Here is an 18,186-nt window from a genome sequence, read left to right as displayed (position 1 = left end):
AAAAGCTAGACGATCGTATAGTAATGGGTACTGGTCGTTGTGATGTTATACGCTAAACGATTGTGTACCTACGGGAGCTAGACAATGCGTTGGTAAGCGATCATGTAGTTCACCCAACAAAGGATTGCTCCAAGCTAAGCATGCTTAACTTTGGAGGTCTTATGATTGAGCCACCGAAAAGGAAGGTACACCTTGTTGGTATAGGTAGTAACTTTCAATTCTTTTAAGTATTTCTTAACCATACTTTCATGTCCTTAGGATCCCTTTCATTCAGATGTGATACCGGTTCATTTATATACCCCTCCTGAACTCGGGTCGTTATATGCCCACCAGCTTCAGCTTGTTCGTCCCTGGACCACATCTTACTGGGAGAGATTCCGCTCTGATACCATCTATAAAGCCTCGGGCCCAGGATTCAGACCAAGATTCGAAATCCTTATATCCTGTCAACCATATATATCATATGTTTCTAGTTATATCGTAACTCTTATTATTTTTTAGCAATCAATTTAAATTTAAATAAATATTTATTTTATAAAAAATATCAAAATTTGATATATTATTTTGTTTAGAAAAATAACATATAAAAATAATATAAATTGTATTGATTTTAAAATAAATCTAAATTGATAAAAACAAATATGTTATATAAGTTCAAATTATATTGAATTAATTATAAATTAATCAATAATTGTAAAGGCATTATCGAAACATTATCTAAATTTAAGACATTTTTTTAGTAGAAATTCTACGAAACAAACACAGTTATCCAAATATTCCCAACTATTGCAAAAATGCTCCTATAAAACAAACATGATAATCTAAAGATGCCATACATCTATAATTTTTAATATCTACAATTTTGGGCATCTAAGATTTCCGTTATCTATATCTTAAAAAAAAACAAACGGGTCTTGAGAGTATTTTGGTAATGTTGGCTAATGATGGTATAAGTAAGAGGACAAGTTTTTTGAAAAATCACATTGGGCGGTTTTTAGGTTAACTAAAAAGATAATTTTCTCAAAATATTTTGCCTGTAGTTAATATTTCAAAATAGTTCATTATGATATCGGAGTTTTTTTTTTATATATATATATATAAAATTTACATATGTTTCAAAGAGTTATATTGACGTAAAGTTTTTTTCTCCTTGAGAAAAATGTTGATTTAAAGTACTTCACTTTACTTATATAACATACAAAACTATTTTAGACGACATAAACTAGTGCAATATATACACTTTTTAAATGTTGGTGGCAAATTTTAAATTCACTATGTAAAAATAAAAAAATAAAATTAACAAATAACATACAAAAAATGTATTGACTTTAATTTAATGGACAATACATGGTCATGATTCTATAGTGACATACCAACCAAACCAAATAAACATAAAACGACTCACACGTGAATCAATTCTAACAAAACTAAAATAACATTACCAAGATAAATAAATAAACATAAAACGATTCACACATGAACCATACTCTTTGAACGGCATGATCATATCCATTTGTGGGTTCATTTTATTTTGATATCTAGACTAAGCCTTACTTTTTTTTTAAGAAAAATACCATTTTGTTTCTTAGTATAACATTTTCTTTTCGAGTTAATAATAATAGTTCATTGTTATTGTTTTGACTTTTAACCTAAAGTAATTGTTTAAAATGATAAAACTGCTAAAAATATTTTCAAATATAATAAAATGTCATTGTTTATTAGTGATAAACGGTGGTAGATTACTATCATCTATTATTGTTTATCATCGATAGATATTTATATTTCGATGTATTTATAAATAAATCGACTCATTTTTCTATATTTAAAAATAACCATTTAACAAAATTAGGCAAAATTGTAATGCAGTTTTGAGGGTGTCCTAAGTAATTTATTCAAATCAAATATGTTAAAAGTGTGCAATGGATAAACAAATAGTCATAACAAAATACTATACCAGATGAAAACAATTGTTGTTTCGGAACTTTACCAATTATAAAAATAAATTTTAAAGTTGTGAGACTAATTATTTATTTTTCATCTTCCTAAAGTTCACATAAATCAAATACATGTGTAGTATATTAACAGATTAAAGCAAAATACCTAACCTATGTATTGTTGACCTCGAAAAAAAAGAAGAAGAGAGGAAGAGATAAATTTTAGAAACTATATATGTATTCATTTTTAAATTTAAAAATCAGATATATTGTGTTTCAGAAAAATGACTGGAGTTCAAGATAGAAGAACTACTTCTCCAATTGCTAATTTGGTTTTGAGATTGAAGCTCATGGTATAGAGGTTTGAAAAAGCCCAAACGGACATATTGATCTGATAAGATAAAAAAAAAAGTTGGAATCAACGTATACTAATGTCATTAGGTCAAACTCACTTTTGACAAATTACGAGAAAGAAAAAAAATATTTGAATTTTTTTTACAATAATCAAAGAAATTTCAAAACCCTACCAATATAATCAAAATAATATTATTTATCAAAATGATCCAAATATGTCAAGTGTTTTTTAAGAAGAAAGAAGTAGAGTAGATATAGTGGAATCAAACAACATAACATAAGTACAATGGAGAAAAAGTATTAAGCTAATATGTTGGGTTATAAAGTTTGTATTTGAGGTGCAAATTTGTAAAATGAAGTTTTTATAAATTTTACTACTGAAATTCGAATTTTGTTTTAATTTGGTCGGTAGTTTCAATATCCTACACTTTTTAATTTTAATCTCCATTTTTCGTTAAATACTCACTTTCAATTATTAACATCAATGTCTATCAATTAATTTAAAATAATTTGAATTGAAGTTTTAAATTTAATTTTACTAGTGATAAAAATAATGAAACTTAATTAATCATAATTTTTCTTTTATTGTTTTAAATTAATTAATATATACTAATACTGTTGACAAAAAGTGATTATTTAACAAAAAAATCGAAGTCAAAAAGCGTAATTCTTGAAACGTAAGAAACAAATTGAAACAAAATTCAAATTTTCAAAGTAAAATTATAACATTTTAAATTTCAGGGGCTAAATTGAAACTAAACTTAAAACACAATAACTAGATGAATAACAATTTAAAATCTAGAGATCAAATAAATATTAAACTCAAAACTTAGGGACTATAAATGTATTTTTCCTCAATATTACGAGTTATTAAAGGCAAATTTTTTAAAATAGACAAATAAATGAAACTATTTATACAAATAGCAAAATTTAATCATGTTTTCCAACTATCTGTCTTCCCCCTTATCCTTTCTCTTATTCGGTTCGATCTCAATCTCTCTCTAACTCGTGCACTCCGACGTCCAACAACCACCACACTTATGTCCAATCGTTGATCCATTGTCATTTGAGTCTACATTATAGATATGGTTGTACGTCGTCATCAACGAATCAATTTTCCTCTCTCTATCCAATTCACACTCTTTCTTTTCCTTCTAACTTTTAGATCAGTGCAACCCAAATTCTCGTTGTCACTGTCTCGTGGCCACCAACGTTAGAGTTTGCCGAATTTTTGGCCATAGGGGTAAGATTTTGGACGTTTTGGGTTAATTTTGTTTAGTTTTCAAACATCCATTAAATTTTGGTATTAATAATTGATTTACCCATGAAGTTGGATGCTGTATTTGGTGTTAGAAGTCTATCAATGTTTATTAATGATAAAAACTAATAAAAGTTTATCATTGATACCATCGGTGATAGAAATCGATACAAGTCTATCATTGACAAATGCTGATAGAAGTATATCAGTGATAGAAACTAGAGTATTATTGATAGAGGCGAAGTATATCAGTGATAGAAACTAGAGTCTATTATTGATAGAGGCCGATAAAAGTCTATTAGTATATGATAAAATCTGATAGAAATCTATTATTAATACTATAATAATAGAAACTAATACAAATTTATCGATAGACATTAATAAAAGTCTATCAATATATTTTTTACTGTATATAATTTGACATTTTTTGTATGGGTGAAAATTTCTCGTTATGAAATAATAAAACTTGAAATTTATCCATAATAATAATGGGGATATTTTTTTTCCTCACTCTCTCTCCGAAACGTGATTCCCTATCCCTACCCGAAAAAGGTTTACATCCCTGCGTGGAGGTGGAGGCCATTATTACTGCGTGAAGCCGTGTAAAAAATCTAATGGTTAGAAAAAATAATAAGAGAAATTGACAATCGAGAAGAAAAATAAGGTTAAAAAGAAAAATAAAAGAAAGAAGAAGAAAATCCAGATCCTAGCGACTAACCCTCCCTCGTAACATCGGAGCCCTTGGACCTGTTCTGAGTTCCTCTAGTTCTTTCGTTTTCCGGCAAACCTACAAAATCACCGTCAGGCGCTCAAGGACGACGATCACACGGCGACATGGGGGAGGAGAAGAGGCACCAGATGATGCAGAATCTCTTCGGAGATCAATCCGAGGAGGAAGAAGAGATTGACTCCGAGCACGAGTCCAATCCGCAACCCAATTATGCCTCTGTACGTTCTTCTATCTATGCTTCTCTTGATTTACTTCTTTACTCGAACTTCGGTTAGATAGATGTCGAATGGTTAAATTTCGGGTAGAAGAAGTTGTGTTTCAAGTGTAGTTGTTCATTACTATTTATACATTCAGTCAGCCATTATCAGGAAACGACGCTTATCATGTTTACTGACTGCTAATTGGGAATTTGTTTTATTTGGATAAGCTGGTTTAATGTCGTTGTTCTTGCTTGGTTTTATAGGATGAAGGAGAAGGAGGGGTGGAGCCTGAAGGTGAAGGTGAAGTGGAGGGACATGGGGAGGTGGAAATTGAGAGTGAAGGTGAGTTGCAGGATGTTGATCCGGATCCTGGAGAAAGTGAGGGTGAAAGGGATCAAAGTTCTCAAGAAGTAGACGTGGGTCACCATAGAGAAGAAGAAAGTGAAGGGAAAGAGGTGGATAGCGATGATAGGGAAGAATACGATCAAAGAGTGGTAACAAGCAGGAGGCATGATTTAGTTGAAAGTGAATCCGAGAGGTCCGAAGAAAATCATTATATTGACAATGAAGACGAAGAGGTGGATCAAACTAGGAGTCCAAGGTAAGTACTGTTTACCCCCTCCCATATTCTCTTTTAATTCAAATAGCTCCCGACCTTTTGCATTACTTTCAAGAATTTTAGTCTCTTGACGTCATAAAAACCCGTTGGCGCTGTTTGCATACTGCAGTTCTCTCCTTCATATTTTGTGTACTCTTACCATTTCTATCATATTATTCTTTCCTCTTATTTGTTCTCCGATAAGAAAGCAAATGGAAAGTGTGGGTGCAACTTGCACCAGAGAAGTTCGTAAACAACCACTTCAAGTTATAATCAGTGAAATATTGTAATTACAAAACGAGGAGCCCATCCCAAGTTCTCTTCCTGCCTCCAATCCTGCTCTTTTTACTTTACCACCAGACCCTTCAAAATTGGCCTCCGATGTACAGGACCAAAACATTTTTACTTTTCTTTTTAAAGGGATACTATAAAGGAGCTGCTTCACAGATATGATAGATCACAACTAGAAGTTGTATTATTAAATACGTCCAAGAATTCTTTATTTATCAATGGACCTTAACTACTTCTGCCAGCATCCTGAATTTGAATTTTGAACTGTGACAGGGAGGAGAGGGATCACAGTTCACATCCAGTTGCTGAAATTCGTGATGTATTTGGTGATTCTGATGAGGAAGAGGAAGCAGAATATGCAGTTGAAAATGATATTAAGCAAGATTCAGCTGTGAGTAATAAATGTCCATTTGCAAAGTTGAACAATTTCTGAGTGCTGAAGCTGAATGACACTTGTCCCATAAAGGTCACTAAAAATTGAGTATTTTTTCAGAGGTCACCTATGGAAGAGGAGGGGAGCTTTGAGAAGAGTCCAAGACCAGATGATATAATTCCCGACGAAGGTGCTCGGTATGAGTCAGATGCTCGTTATGAATCAGAAGAGGAAAATTTCGAGGTAAAACATAAAGAGAAGCCAGTTGGGCCTCCATTGGAGCTAGAGATTCCATTACGTCCTCCTCCTGCTCGCCCAGAAAAGGTTCTCCTTTAAACTCTATTGCATTAAATTGTCATTTGATAACTGATGCAATTTTATTTTGCACCACAAAATTACTAAATTTTGCTTGCTTATCTGATGTTAAGAGTGAAATGCTACGTTGCATAAAATTTTATTCTAGGTTGATCATTGATACACTGCCTGCTTGTGCAATGACAATTTGTGGGTTCTTTTTTATGCTTTTGTTGATGCTATATATAACTAATTTTCAGATTGCTAAGCATTTTTTATAGGAGCAAAACTATGAGACCGTGCTTTAATTTGTATTTTGTATGGATAGAAATTTTATAGTCAGTGACAGTGAAGTATTATGTCCATTCTTTCTGCATGGACATAAGTTCCCCCCACACCCCCACATTAGAAGAAGTGTAAAGGATTACGAATATTTTGATGTGATGTGAATGTTACAGCTTTTCAATCTGATTGCAGATGAACATGATAAAAGTTTCCAATATTATGGGCATTGATCCAAAACCATTTGATCCCAAGACATATGTGGAAGAGGATATATTTGTGACAGATGAATCTGGAGCTAACAAACGCATACGCTTGGAAAATAACATTGTCCGCTGGAGGACTGTTAGGAAACCTGATGGCACAACAAAGGTATGTTTTTTGCATTCATGTCATTGATTTTGCATGATGGATTAACATTTTAATTATTGCTAGTAACGAATAGAGAATGATCTTATAGAAGATTTTGTGGTATTGTCTTTTATTATTCTTTTACTTTGAATGAGTGTCATCCCTACTGTGGTGGTTGGAGTGTGAAAGGAAAGGAATAAGTTGCTCACCCAGATTCTATACATTGTTAAGCTTTCCTAAGTTTATTCTGCTTTAAATGTCAACTTAATTGTTTCTTTGTTTTTTGTACACTACTTCGAGTGTTAACCTATATATATATATTCAATTTGTAGTATGAAAGCAATGCACGGTTTGTGAGGTGGTCAGATGGCAGTTTGCAACTGTTAATTGGGAATGAAGTGCTTGACATAAATGTGCAAGATGCAAAGCATGATCAAGCACACTTGTTTCTCCGGCATGGGAAGGTGATATCTCAAAGCTAACTAAAATTGAAATTATGGTTCTGTTACTTTATTTTTCTTGTTAAACTATTTGATCTCGAGGCTCTATATCTACTCATACCAATTTCTGGATTTGAGACTGAGAATTGTCCTCAAGTATATATAATATTGCTGAAATTTGTATCTTCTTGTTGCTTCAGTGTAGCAGTTTACTTAGGTAGTTTATGTTTGAGCTGCTTTGTCCTTCTACATATTTGGGCATCATTGGAGGATCTAATGTCCTGTGTACTTTGAAGAGATATTTTGATAACTTTTATATCTGGATTATAGAATTTTTAATATTTATGTTTTTGGACTTGAGATGTGGATATGATAATTCATCCTTGCTGCGCTTCCACAAGAAAGAAAGAAAGAAAGAAAGAAGATAATCCATCCTTTGCAAAAAATGAATAGAAAATTTACTTGCATTGTTTAGCCTTTGCGACTCTTTTTTCCCTTTCTTAGGGTGGTTGCACATTTGTCCACGAACAAATAACAGGTCTCTTTTTTCTTCTTTATCGGTGGAAATATACTTAATGCGAGGATCATCTGTTTCATACTTGCAGGGAATTTTGCAATCACAAGGCAGGCTTATGAGGAAGATGAGGTTCATTCCATCATCCCTGACATCAAATTCTCACCGCTTATTAACTGCTTTGGTCGACTCACGACATAAGAAGGTGTATAAGGTTAAGAATTGCATAACGGACATTGATCCTGAAAGGGAAAAGGAGGAAAAAGAAAGGGTAAATGATCTAGTGGTGTTTGTAGCTCTGAATTGATACGTAAATCATGGTGTTCACTGGCTGTACTGTACTTGCTGTTGTAGGCTGAAAGTCAAACAATCCGGGCAAATGTGCTTCTTAATCGGAAAAAGGAAAAGGTTAACAAGAAATATGCTCCTGTAATTGATAGAAGGCGCCAACTATCACCTGGGTTCTTGGAAGATGCCCTTGAGGAGGTATACTGTCGTAATTTTCTTGTTCCTTTGCAAATTACTTTTTATTATTGGGTCATAGGTGGGTTGAGTTTAAGTGTGAGGGAGTATTGCAGTTTGTATGGAATTTACTTAACTTACCATATTTGTTCAGGAAGATGAAACAGATTATATTGATGCACGTCGCTCCCGTCGCCGCTTTGAGGAAGATTTGGAAGCGGAAGCTCGAGCAGAAAAACGGATTATGAATGCGAAGAAGGTCTGTTACCTTGTAAATTAAATCTTGCTCATTGATTTTAGATATAGTTCTAAAAAGGCAAATGAAATTTTCATCACAGGGAACTAGAGACATCCCCCGGAAGCCATCCTTTCCCGCTTCTAAATCATCTGGGCGTCCTGTGGATTTCTCAGACAGTGACCGGGAAGAGTCAGAGTACGAAAGTGAAGGAGAAGATGATGCTCCTGGAAGAGTTGAAGAACCAGAGCAGGAGTATGAGGAAGAGGGGGAAGAAGATGATGAACGTGGTGAAGAGGCAGAAGTTAATGAAGTTTCAGATATGGATGAAGAGGCTGAGGTATGATTTGATATTTCTATTCTTGAGATTTCCTTAATATAATGAAATATAAAGAAAAGGAGAGGGAAGCCCCAATCCTCGGACGTTGCAAGAAAGTCTTCCGACTGGCCCAAACATTACAGATTGAATAATTACAATAGGATTTCAATTATCAAGATCTTTGAAGGTAACAGCCCTTTGGATCTCTCGCATTGGATAAATTGGGAAACCACTACATATAACTCCAACGAATGTTTATATCCTTGAATTTGGTGCAAATCTTTCAAAATACCCTAAACCACCACATTTAAACTCTTTTTGTCATCCTTCCACTTTATGATAACAATTCGCCCTTCTATTTGCAGGAGCCCAAACACAAGGTTAGAGATTATGGGGGCAGTCACAAGCGCAAGGGGATTGAGTCTGATGAGGAGTCTCCTCCAAGAAAGGTTGCAACCCATCGTAGGATGGCAGTTGTTTATGACAGCGATGAGGAGTGAAAACTTGCTTCATATGAGATAAATAGTGAGTATTTTCACCTCATTTCTATTTGAATGCTAATTATGGTGAAAACTGAAAAACTTTGCTTGATTTTACGTGCAGATGGTAAACAACCATTTGTTACTTCCTTCGATTTTGATTTGTAATGTGCTTCATTTTTATTTTAGAGTATATTTCAGTCGTTTATCTATTTGGTATAGAGTTACAAAAACACTTTTTTGTACACATGGTCATAGTCACCGGTTAAAATTCTCTAGGATCACTTATCACAAGTTTTGTAACCAGCAACGTCCCAATTTCTAAAGTTGAAAATGTTTGTGCCCTCCGACTGCTCTGGGCATGAAAAGGGTCGCTGTGGGGACCAAGGTTAGAACTGTGAGGCCAAATTCATGGTTAATAAAACTATCATGGGTTGGTCTAGTGATATATGGAGGGACATGACCTTGATAAAAGCTAAAGAGGTCATGAGTTCAATCCATTGTGGCCAACCTAGGATTTAATACCCTATAGGTTTCTTTAATATCCAAATGTTGTATGGTCAGATAGGTTGTCTCGTGAGATTAATCACTGTCTTGGACACTCAGGATATTAAAAAAAAAAATCACTGTTAATGAATAGTTATAATGGTTGATTAACAGTTCTGCTAATTGGATAAAGTCCTTTTCTACTCCGCTTTCGTGCTTCACTTTCGGGAACTAGCTTTCTACCAAGTTGCATAGAGCTGCAACTTAGGTTGCTTCATTTCTTCTAAAAACTTCATTTTTATAAAGAAAAATAGGTGAGAAGAAGCGAAATAAGAAACTGAAAGGTGTATTTCATTTTCCTTTCTAATTGGCGGCAACAGTGGCATGGTTGAATCATATAAAGCAATGTAGCATTCTACTCAGAGCGAGACGAACTGCAGAACAAGTGGGAACTAAAGAATTCACCAACGTAACTGAAGCAGATCCAAAAGGTTATGGTATGGGGCTCTAGTTTATTCATTAATCCCACATCTGTAAATTGGTTACATGCCATGAAAAGTGGCGTTCTCTTGGAATAATTTTCTTAATGCCAAAGGACCCATTACTAATTTCTGTTTACAATGAAAAAGCATTGATTTGCATATTATCATGGGCCATATTTTCCCCTGTTCTTCGAATTCTATTATCCCTTTATATTATATATAGCACAGTGGCTTAATGAAATTCAATCTCATGCCATGTTTGGTTTTCTAGTTAAATTGTTGTTCATCGTTAGGCCCTTCCAATGACAGGGGTCCATTGTTCGGATATTCTCGTGGATTTTATGTTTTGTTTTCATCATTTCTAAATTGCGAATGAGTTTGTCTGAAGCTGGAAAGGTGACTTGTTTTGGTCTTAAATATTCAAGTGTAAAGTCTTATAATATTGGATATTTATAAAGTTAAATAATGTGTTGTTCGAAATGGTAGAAAATTTTCAAACATCTTTTTATTTTTATTTTTTTTATTAAATATAGAAAATTGAGCCAACTCATTTACAAATATATCAAAATATCACTATCTATATGTGAAAGACATTGGATAGTGGTGTTTTGTTATATTTGAAAATATTTTAAGTCATTTTGTTATTTAAAATAATTATTTTAAAATTTTTGTAATGGATGTTTATGTTTTTAAATTTAAAATATATAATTGCATTAAAAAAGAATGGAATGAATTATTTATAATATTAAATTTTGATAATAATATATATACTTACTCTATGACATCAATTTTTTCTTTAAGAAATACGTAGTTCTAATTTACACATTCTATATTGAAAAAATAATTACACTTTATTGTTTGTAAATATTTTTTAGATTTGTAAGATTTTTTCTTTTAGCACACGTGCATTTTCTTTTTCCCTTGAAAAGTATATAAGAATTTGTTTAATAAATCGTAGTAGATAATATCATATTACTTGATAGTGATATCCTAGAATGGGAGGGCGTCATCGAGGTGGTCCCTGTCGTTTCCGGAACAGCAATTAACTATTTTAATATTTTCTTAGAAAAAAAATCGAACTATCCAGGACCTTCCTCAAAGGTTCATTACCAAAATAGAAAAATAATTAGAAGAATATATTCATATTCAAACACCAAATATCTTAGTAACACGTGATACTTAAATTATAACTAAATATTAATAGATGGTATAATTAAATATATAAGTTAATCTGTCTACAAAAGTGAGCACTCAAAATTCTACAATTTAAATGGGTCGCTTTCAAGAGAATGAACATATTGATTAAAAATTGACTTACCAAATAAAATGAAACCAACAAAATTTATCTAAATCGATTTAATCAATCATTTATTTTTCAATTTTATGATTTAAAAGAATAAATTGACCATTTTTTTAAAATCCAAACTAACCAAAAGCCTTTTTATCCCTACATTTGTTCGTTGCTATATAAAATTTTATGGTAAACTTTCAACTTCGTTCAATTGTATTCAAAATTTAAATAGGTTTTGCAGTAATGTAATTTTATACCTTCTAATAAGTTTTCAGTTCTAAAGGTCATAAAAAAGAGTTTGACAAATTCTAAACCCATGCTCTTATGGGATTTTAATGATTTTAAATTTGGGAAAAATATCGATCTTTTTGCTAAAAATTAAGTAAGATTTGAATCTCAGTATTAATCTGATCGAGATTTCATCTGAATATATATAATCTTGATGTTAATAGATTTCATGAAGAAAATCAAAACAATGAAAAAAATTAAAGGGTTATTTGGTAGGCAACTCATATTCTATTTTATGTTTTCAGATTTATTCAGTTCAACAATGTGTTTGGTTGACAGTTAAATTTTGTTTTCGAAAACTGTTTTTAGATTCGGTGATCCAAATCGTGTAAAATTTGAAAATAACTTTTCTTATGTTTCTAGATTTTGAATTCAAGATTTTAAAATGCAGAAATATATTAAAAATGATATAAACAATAACAAATATGTTATATAACTCAGTTGTTTTTGTTAATTAAAGTATGTAATATATTACATATTATATGATATTACAAAATGATAATTATACAAAAATTTTAACATAAAATAAGTTCATAAGAGAAATGTCAAACTATTTACAAAAATAACAAAAAAAAAAAATACTGATAGACATCTATCAACATCTATTCCATAGTATCAAATATTATATTTCTATCTATTTCTATAAGTAATAGACATGGATAGACTTTTACCTGAGCCTCTATAATAGATTTTGTGTAAATAATTTATGTTATTTTTCTATTTTTTTTAAAATCCATCTAAATTAATTAGTAATGGTAATTAGTAATGGTTTATATTTAACCCATAAAACATATTTTCAAACACATTTTAAAAAATGCATTTTGAAAAATTATTTAAATTAAAATTTAAAATTTGAATCTATTACCAAAATACATAAATACGAATTCTATTTTTTTTAATATTTTATTTTCAAAATTCTGTTTTTATATTGTGTACCAAACATAGTTTAATTTTTTAAATTCAGATATCGATTGTGATCTCGACTGAGAAGAAATGAAAACCTAGAAAAAGATGGTAGATGAAAATATTTGAACGTTATTTCTAACAATTTACCTAAAATTTAAGGGAAAAAAAAAGAAGAAGAAATTAAATAGAAGATGCGGGATGTGGGGCCAGAGAAAGGATTGTGAATAATTTGTCTGTTAAAATCTCGCGATGTCTAGCTCCTTCCAGATTTCTCCATTTTCATTCCATAAGAACACGATGCCTCCATCGTTTTTCTCCAGTCTTGTTCTATTTCTCTGCACAAACAATCTAACGCAAATTTTCGATAATCGAAATCGGATTTCTCTTTCATAGCAAAGGGTTTCTTTCGAATCAAGTCTGAGACTATTACTGCAAGGGCGCATTTCTGTTCTTTCTGATCGAAGCAGAGTTTCTGTTCTTTGAATAATAAGGTATGTCTTTATTTTCATTTTAATTTATCGATTGCGGTTTGATTCAATTTGATCGTTCTTGGTTTTCTTGTTTATTAGATGGGGTTTGTTCCGTTTTGCTCGTATTGGTGTTGATTGTTCGTATTTTTTCTTTTTTCTTTTTAAAGATTTTTTTGGTGGATATGAATCCTGATAAATTCACCCACAAGACTAATGAGGCACTAGCCGGAGCTCATGAATTGGCATTGAATTCCGGCCATGCTCAATTGACACCGCTTCATTTGGCGGTTGCTTTGATATCTGATCCGAGTGGGATTTTGAGCCAAGCGATTGCTAGTTCCGGCGGTGACAATGCCCATAAAGAAGTGGAGACGGTTTTCAAGCGGGCATTGAAGAAGCTCCCATCTCAATCCCCTGCACCCGATGAAGTCCCGGCAAGTACGACTCTGATTAAGGTGATTCGAAGAGCACAAGCTGCGCAAAAATCGCGAGGGGACACACATTTAGCCGTCGATCAATTGGTTCTTGGCCTTCTTGAGGATTCCCAGATTGTGGATTTGCTTAAAGAAGCTGGTGTCACCACCGCGAAAGTTAAATCTGAGGTCGAGAAACTCCGTGGGAAAGAAGGGAGGAAAGTGGAGAGTGCATCTGGCGACACAACTTTTCAGGCACTCAAAACTTACGGGCGAGACCTGGTAGAACAAGCTGGGAAACTCGACCCAGTTATCGGCCGTGACGAGGAAATTCGTAGAGTGGTGAGGATTTTATCAAGAAGAACTAAGAACAACCCAGTTCTTATTGGGGAGCCTGGTGTTGGTAAAACTGCAGTGGTTGAAGGATTAGCCCAGAGAATTGTAAGAGGAGACGTCCCAAGTAATCTTGCTGATGTGAGGCTCATAGCTTTGGATATGGGTGCTCTAGTTGCAGGGGCTAAGTACAGGGGAGAGTTTGAAGAGAGATTGAAGGCAGTATTGAAGGAAGTTGAAGATGCAGAAGGGAAAGTCATATTGTTTATAGATGAGATTCATCTTGTTCTTGGTGCTGGAAGAACAGAGGGATCTATGGATGCTGCCAATCTTTTCAAGCCAATGCTGGCTAGGGGGCAGCTACGTTGCATTGGGGCAACTACTCTTGAAGAGTACAGGAAGTATGTAGAGAAGGATGCAGCATTTGAGAGGAGATTTCAACAAGTTTATGTGGCTGAACCGAGTGTTCCCGACACTATCAGCATTCTTCGAGGATTGAAAGAGAGATATGAAGGTCACCATGGTGTTAGGATACAAGATCGAGCTCTCGTCGTTGCAGCGCAGCTCTCGAGTCGATATATCACTGGTATGTGTCTGTTTTCTTTCAGCTCATATCAATCTTTTGGAGCTATTTATAATGATCATGAAGATATTGATGTTGATTTGGTTTACATTGTGCAGGGCGACACCTTCCTGATAAGGCAATTGATTTAGTTGATGAAGCTTGTGCAAATGTGAGGGTCCAGCTTGATAGTCAGCCTGAAGAAATTGACAATCTGGAGAGGAAGCGAATGCAGCTTGAAGTTGAACTTCATGCTCTTGAAAAGGAGAAGGATAAAGCTAGTAAAGCTCGTCTTGTTGAAGTGAGTATTGCTTTTGATTATTTAAGTCGTTGTAACTTGTGGTTGCCACATTTGCTGACATTTAATTGATTTTTCTCTAGGTGAGGAGAGAGCTTGATGATTTGAGGGATAAGCTTCAACCTTTGTTGATGAAATATCGCAAGGAGAAAGAAAGGATTGATGAGATTAGAAGACTTAAACAAAGGAGAGAGGAACTACAAATAGCCTTGCAAGAGGCTGAAAGGAGATATGATTTGGCAAGAGCTGCTGATTTGCGATATGGAGCAATCCAAGAAGTAGAATCTGCAATAGCACGGATTGAAGGGAACACTGATGAGAACCTAATGTTAACCGAAACTGTTGGTCCGGAACAAGTAGCAGAAGTTGTGAGCCGCTGGACTGGAATACCTGTCACGAGGCTTGGCCAGAATGATAAAGAGAGGCTGGTTGGGCTTGCTGATAGATTGCACAAGAGAGTTGTGGGGCAGAATCAAGCTGTGGATGCTGTTGCCGAAGCTGTTTTACGATCAAGAGCTGGATTAGGAAGACCTCAACAGCCAACTGGATCTTTCTTGTTTCTGGGTCCAACTGGTGTCGGCAAAACTGAGCTTGCAAAGGCACTCGCAGAGCAACTTTTCGATGATGAAAACCTTCTGGTGAGGATTGACATGTCTGAATATATGGAACAACACTCAGTTTCACGCCTCATTGGTGCTCCTCCTGGGTAAATACTTTTCTTCATAATATAGAACGAAAACAATGTTTTAGTTTATTGTAATTAGTGAACAAAATCTCACCGGTGTTTGTGATTTTTCAGGTATGTTGGACATGAGGAAGGAGGCCAACTCACAGAGGCAGTAAGGCGGAGGCCTTACAGTGTTGTTCTGTTTGATGAAGTGGAGAAAGCTCACATCTCTGTCTTCAACACTCTTCTCCAAGTTTTAGATGATGGAAGATTGACCGATGGTCAAGGCCGCACTGTAGATTTCAGAAACACAGTCATTATCATGACTTCTAATCTTGGAGCTGAACATCTCCTTTCTGGACTGATGGGCAAGTGCACAATGCAAGTTGCTCGTGATCGAGTCATGCAAGAGGTACCAAAAATATAACCAAGTTCTTTGTTCTTTCTATCCATAAATCTTCATTTGTTCATTACAGTATAGCTAATGTTTGCCTTTTCTTTCAGGTGCGGAAACACTTTAGGCCAGAGCTGCTAAATCGTCTGGACGAAATTGTTGTATTTGATCCGCTCTCACATGACCAGCTGAGGAAAGTTGCTAGGCTGCAAATGAAAGATGTTGCAGGTCGCCTGGCTGAGAGAGGCGTTGCCTTGGCCGTGACTGATGCAGCTCTTGATTATGTCTTAGCAGAGAGCTACGATCCAGTACGTATACATGAAGAAAACTAACATACAACCTTGTCTTGTCCCGACAAAAATGCTAACTTTGTGCTTGTTATATTTTCAGGTCTATGGCGCAAGACCCATAAGAAGATGGCTCGAGAAGAGGGTGGTGACGGAGCTGTCCAGAATGTTGATCAAAGAAGAAATCGATGAAAATTCCACTGTGTACATTGATGCAGCGGCTGATGGGAATAGCTTGGCGTACAGAGTGGAGAAGAACGGTGGTTTTGTTGATGCAGCGACTGGTAAAAAGTCTGATGTTTTGATTCAAATCAACAATGTCCCAAGAAGTGATGCTGCTCAGACCGTGAAGAAGATGAAGATTGAAGAAATCGATGAAGATGAAATGGAAGAGTGAAAGGGTCATAAAATTTTCTAGGATTTGTTTATTTTGTGAGTTTGATAACTTCTTCGTGAATGGTTTGTCATCTAAATCTGTGTTTTCTGTGTTTCGATAGACTAACAAATGTACTTAATGTCTGGAAAGTTGTTCAAGTAAATAAGAAGGTTAATCTTTTTCTTCTTTTATCGAACTGTTTCATCATCTCAAAAGATGAGAACTAAAATAAAGTAGGATGTTTTCAAATATAATAAAAATAAATCAAAATGTTTATAAATATTACAAAACAGTGATAGATATTAATAGGTGTTTATTAGCATTTATTAGTATTTATAATTGATGGAGTGTGGTATTTTGTTATATTGTCCATGATCTGATAATAAAGTATTCCATACTATTCTTATAGAATAGAATGGTTGGTATTTGGTTGGTTTTCTGGTAGATAATTTCAAAATAGATGAGTTAATTATAGAGATGGAATTTTACACGATATGATATTAGATATGATATTAGAGTTCGCTCGGATGGAAGGAGAATGAATAAGTTTCAATGTGATCGTATTTGAAAGAAAAATTAAATTTGAAAACATTACTTTATATAGGTATAAAATACAGAACAAAATAACCATCTATACAAATGTATGTAAACAGATGAGTAGGAGTATGATCACTAAAATATGTGAGATGGTCATATTTAGACGATGATGCAATAGTTTAATTTATATATACAAATGTGAAGTCAATAAAAACTATTATTTTTATCTGTACAAATGTGAAGTCAATAAAAACTATTTAGCCTCTTGTGAACTCTTGAATCAGAATATATGATAATACTATTAAATAAAATTCGCTCATGGTAAAAAAAAATTCTACATTTAAACATTATAAACTGGATTTACAATTTTTTTTTTTGAAATAATGTTTTTTTAATAAATAATGACAAAAATAGGCTCGGAGGGAAACAATTTCTAAGAATAGGAGTTTTGGGAAAGTATTGACAAAACTAGGGTAGTGGAATCGTGTACTAGGTACACGATTTCCATGTGGCATACTCGTGTACTCGATACACGAGTACCATTTAATCCAGTCAACTGATCACGTCGGCTGACTGATTGACCGGTCAAGCGAACTCGTGTACCCGGTACACGATTCACTTATAATTTTTTTAAAAAGTTAATTGTTAAACTTAATTATTAAACTTAATTCCTTCATTATTAAACTTAATTATATATTTAATCTACAATGAAAACATCTTGCTCTCATACTAAAAAAAATACCATGATATTAAAAAATATTTACAATTAGTTCTTTAATTTACAATTTGAAAATGATACAACAGTGGGATTTAAAAACGACCCCCTGGCCCTTACTCCTCATGGGGTTGTTTTCGTGTTCCTCTAAATTAGGTTCACCCCATTGTCGTTGTTGTCTACGACGAATACGTCTTCGATCAGTGTCAGCAACATTGAGTCGTCTTGCTTGTTGAATAATATCTTCTACGTTGACCCATGTTTGCTGACATATTGAACCCAATTCTGGTAAGTTGTTCTGCATTGAATATTGTTGAACATCGCCGATAAAATTATTCTGTACAATAAAAATAAATAAATAATAAATAATATTCATATCATATATATGAAAAATGTCTGATTTTAAATCTCTTACCATGCTAAACTTGCCTCCTAAACATATAGAATAATGCGTTGATCAAATGGGATAGTATGTTGTGCAGTCGCCTCCCTTCTCTGACAACTCAACACTATAGTGGAAGAACTATCCTATACTGTCGTGTTTTGTTGGTACAATTATACAGGATT

General features: G+C 33.7%; 2 protein-coding genes across 3 annotated transcripts; both read left to right on the top strand.

The window, feature by feature from the left end:
* Positions 1-4,225: 4,225 nt before the first annotated feature.
* On the top strand, positions 4,226-10,323 carry LOC120083302 (protein LEO1 homolog). 2 transcript variants are annotated; one of them, XM_039038991.1, is made up of 12 exons: positions 4,226-4,494; positions 4,740-5,077; positions 5,639-5,756; positions 5,859-6,062; positions 6,510-6,686; positions 6,998-7,129; positions 7,711-7,890; positions 7,974-8,105; positions 8,236-8,340; positions 8,420-8,656; positions 9,001-9,160; positions 9,981-10,323. In XM_039038991.1, the coding sequence occupies exons 1-11, from the start codon at positions 4,381-4,383 to the stop codon at positions 9,133-9,135; spliced, it is 1,872 nt and encodes a 623-aa protein (XP_038894919.1). In that variant the 5' UTR covers positions 4,226-4,380; the 3' UTR covers positions 9,136-9,160; positions 9,981-10,323. The 2 variants fall into 2 exon arrangements, with proteins under 2 accessions (XP_038894919.1, XP_038894920.1); XM_039038992.1 differs by having other exon boundaries at positions 9,907-10,323.
* Positions 10,324-12,843: 2,520 nt separating this feature from the next.
* Positions 12,844-16,559, top strand: LOC120083132 (chaperone protein ClpB1). Its single transcript, XM_039038707.1, has 7 exons — positions 12,844-13,058; positions 13,205-14,369; positions 14,465-14,646; positions 14,727-15,349; positions 15,443-15,722; positions 15,815-16,012; positions 16,095-16,559. Exons 2-7 carry the CDS (start codon positions 13,220-13,222, stop codon positions 16,386-16,388), a joined length of 2,727 nt encoding a protein of 908 aa, XP_038894635.1. The 5' UTR covers positions 12,844-13,058; positions 13,205-13,219; the 3' UTR covers positions 16,389-16,559.
* The last annotated feature ends 1,627 nt before the right edge of the window (positions 16,560-18,186 follow it).

This window comes from Benincasa hispida, chromosome 8 (assembly GCF_009727055.1).
Source record: "Benincasa hispida cultivar B227 chromosome 8, ASM972705v1, whole genome shotgun sequence".
Taxonomy (NCBI): domain Eukaryota; kingdom Viridiplantae; phylum Streptophyta; class Magnoliopsida; order Cucurbitales; family Cucurbitaceae; genus Benincasa; species Benincasa hispida.
The sequence above is the reverse complement of the archived record's forward strand: the minus strand, read 5'-3'. Positions and strand labels throughout refer to the sequence as shown.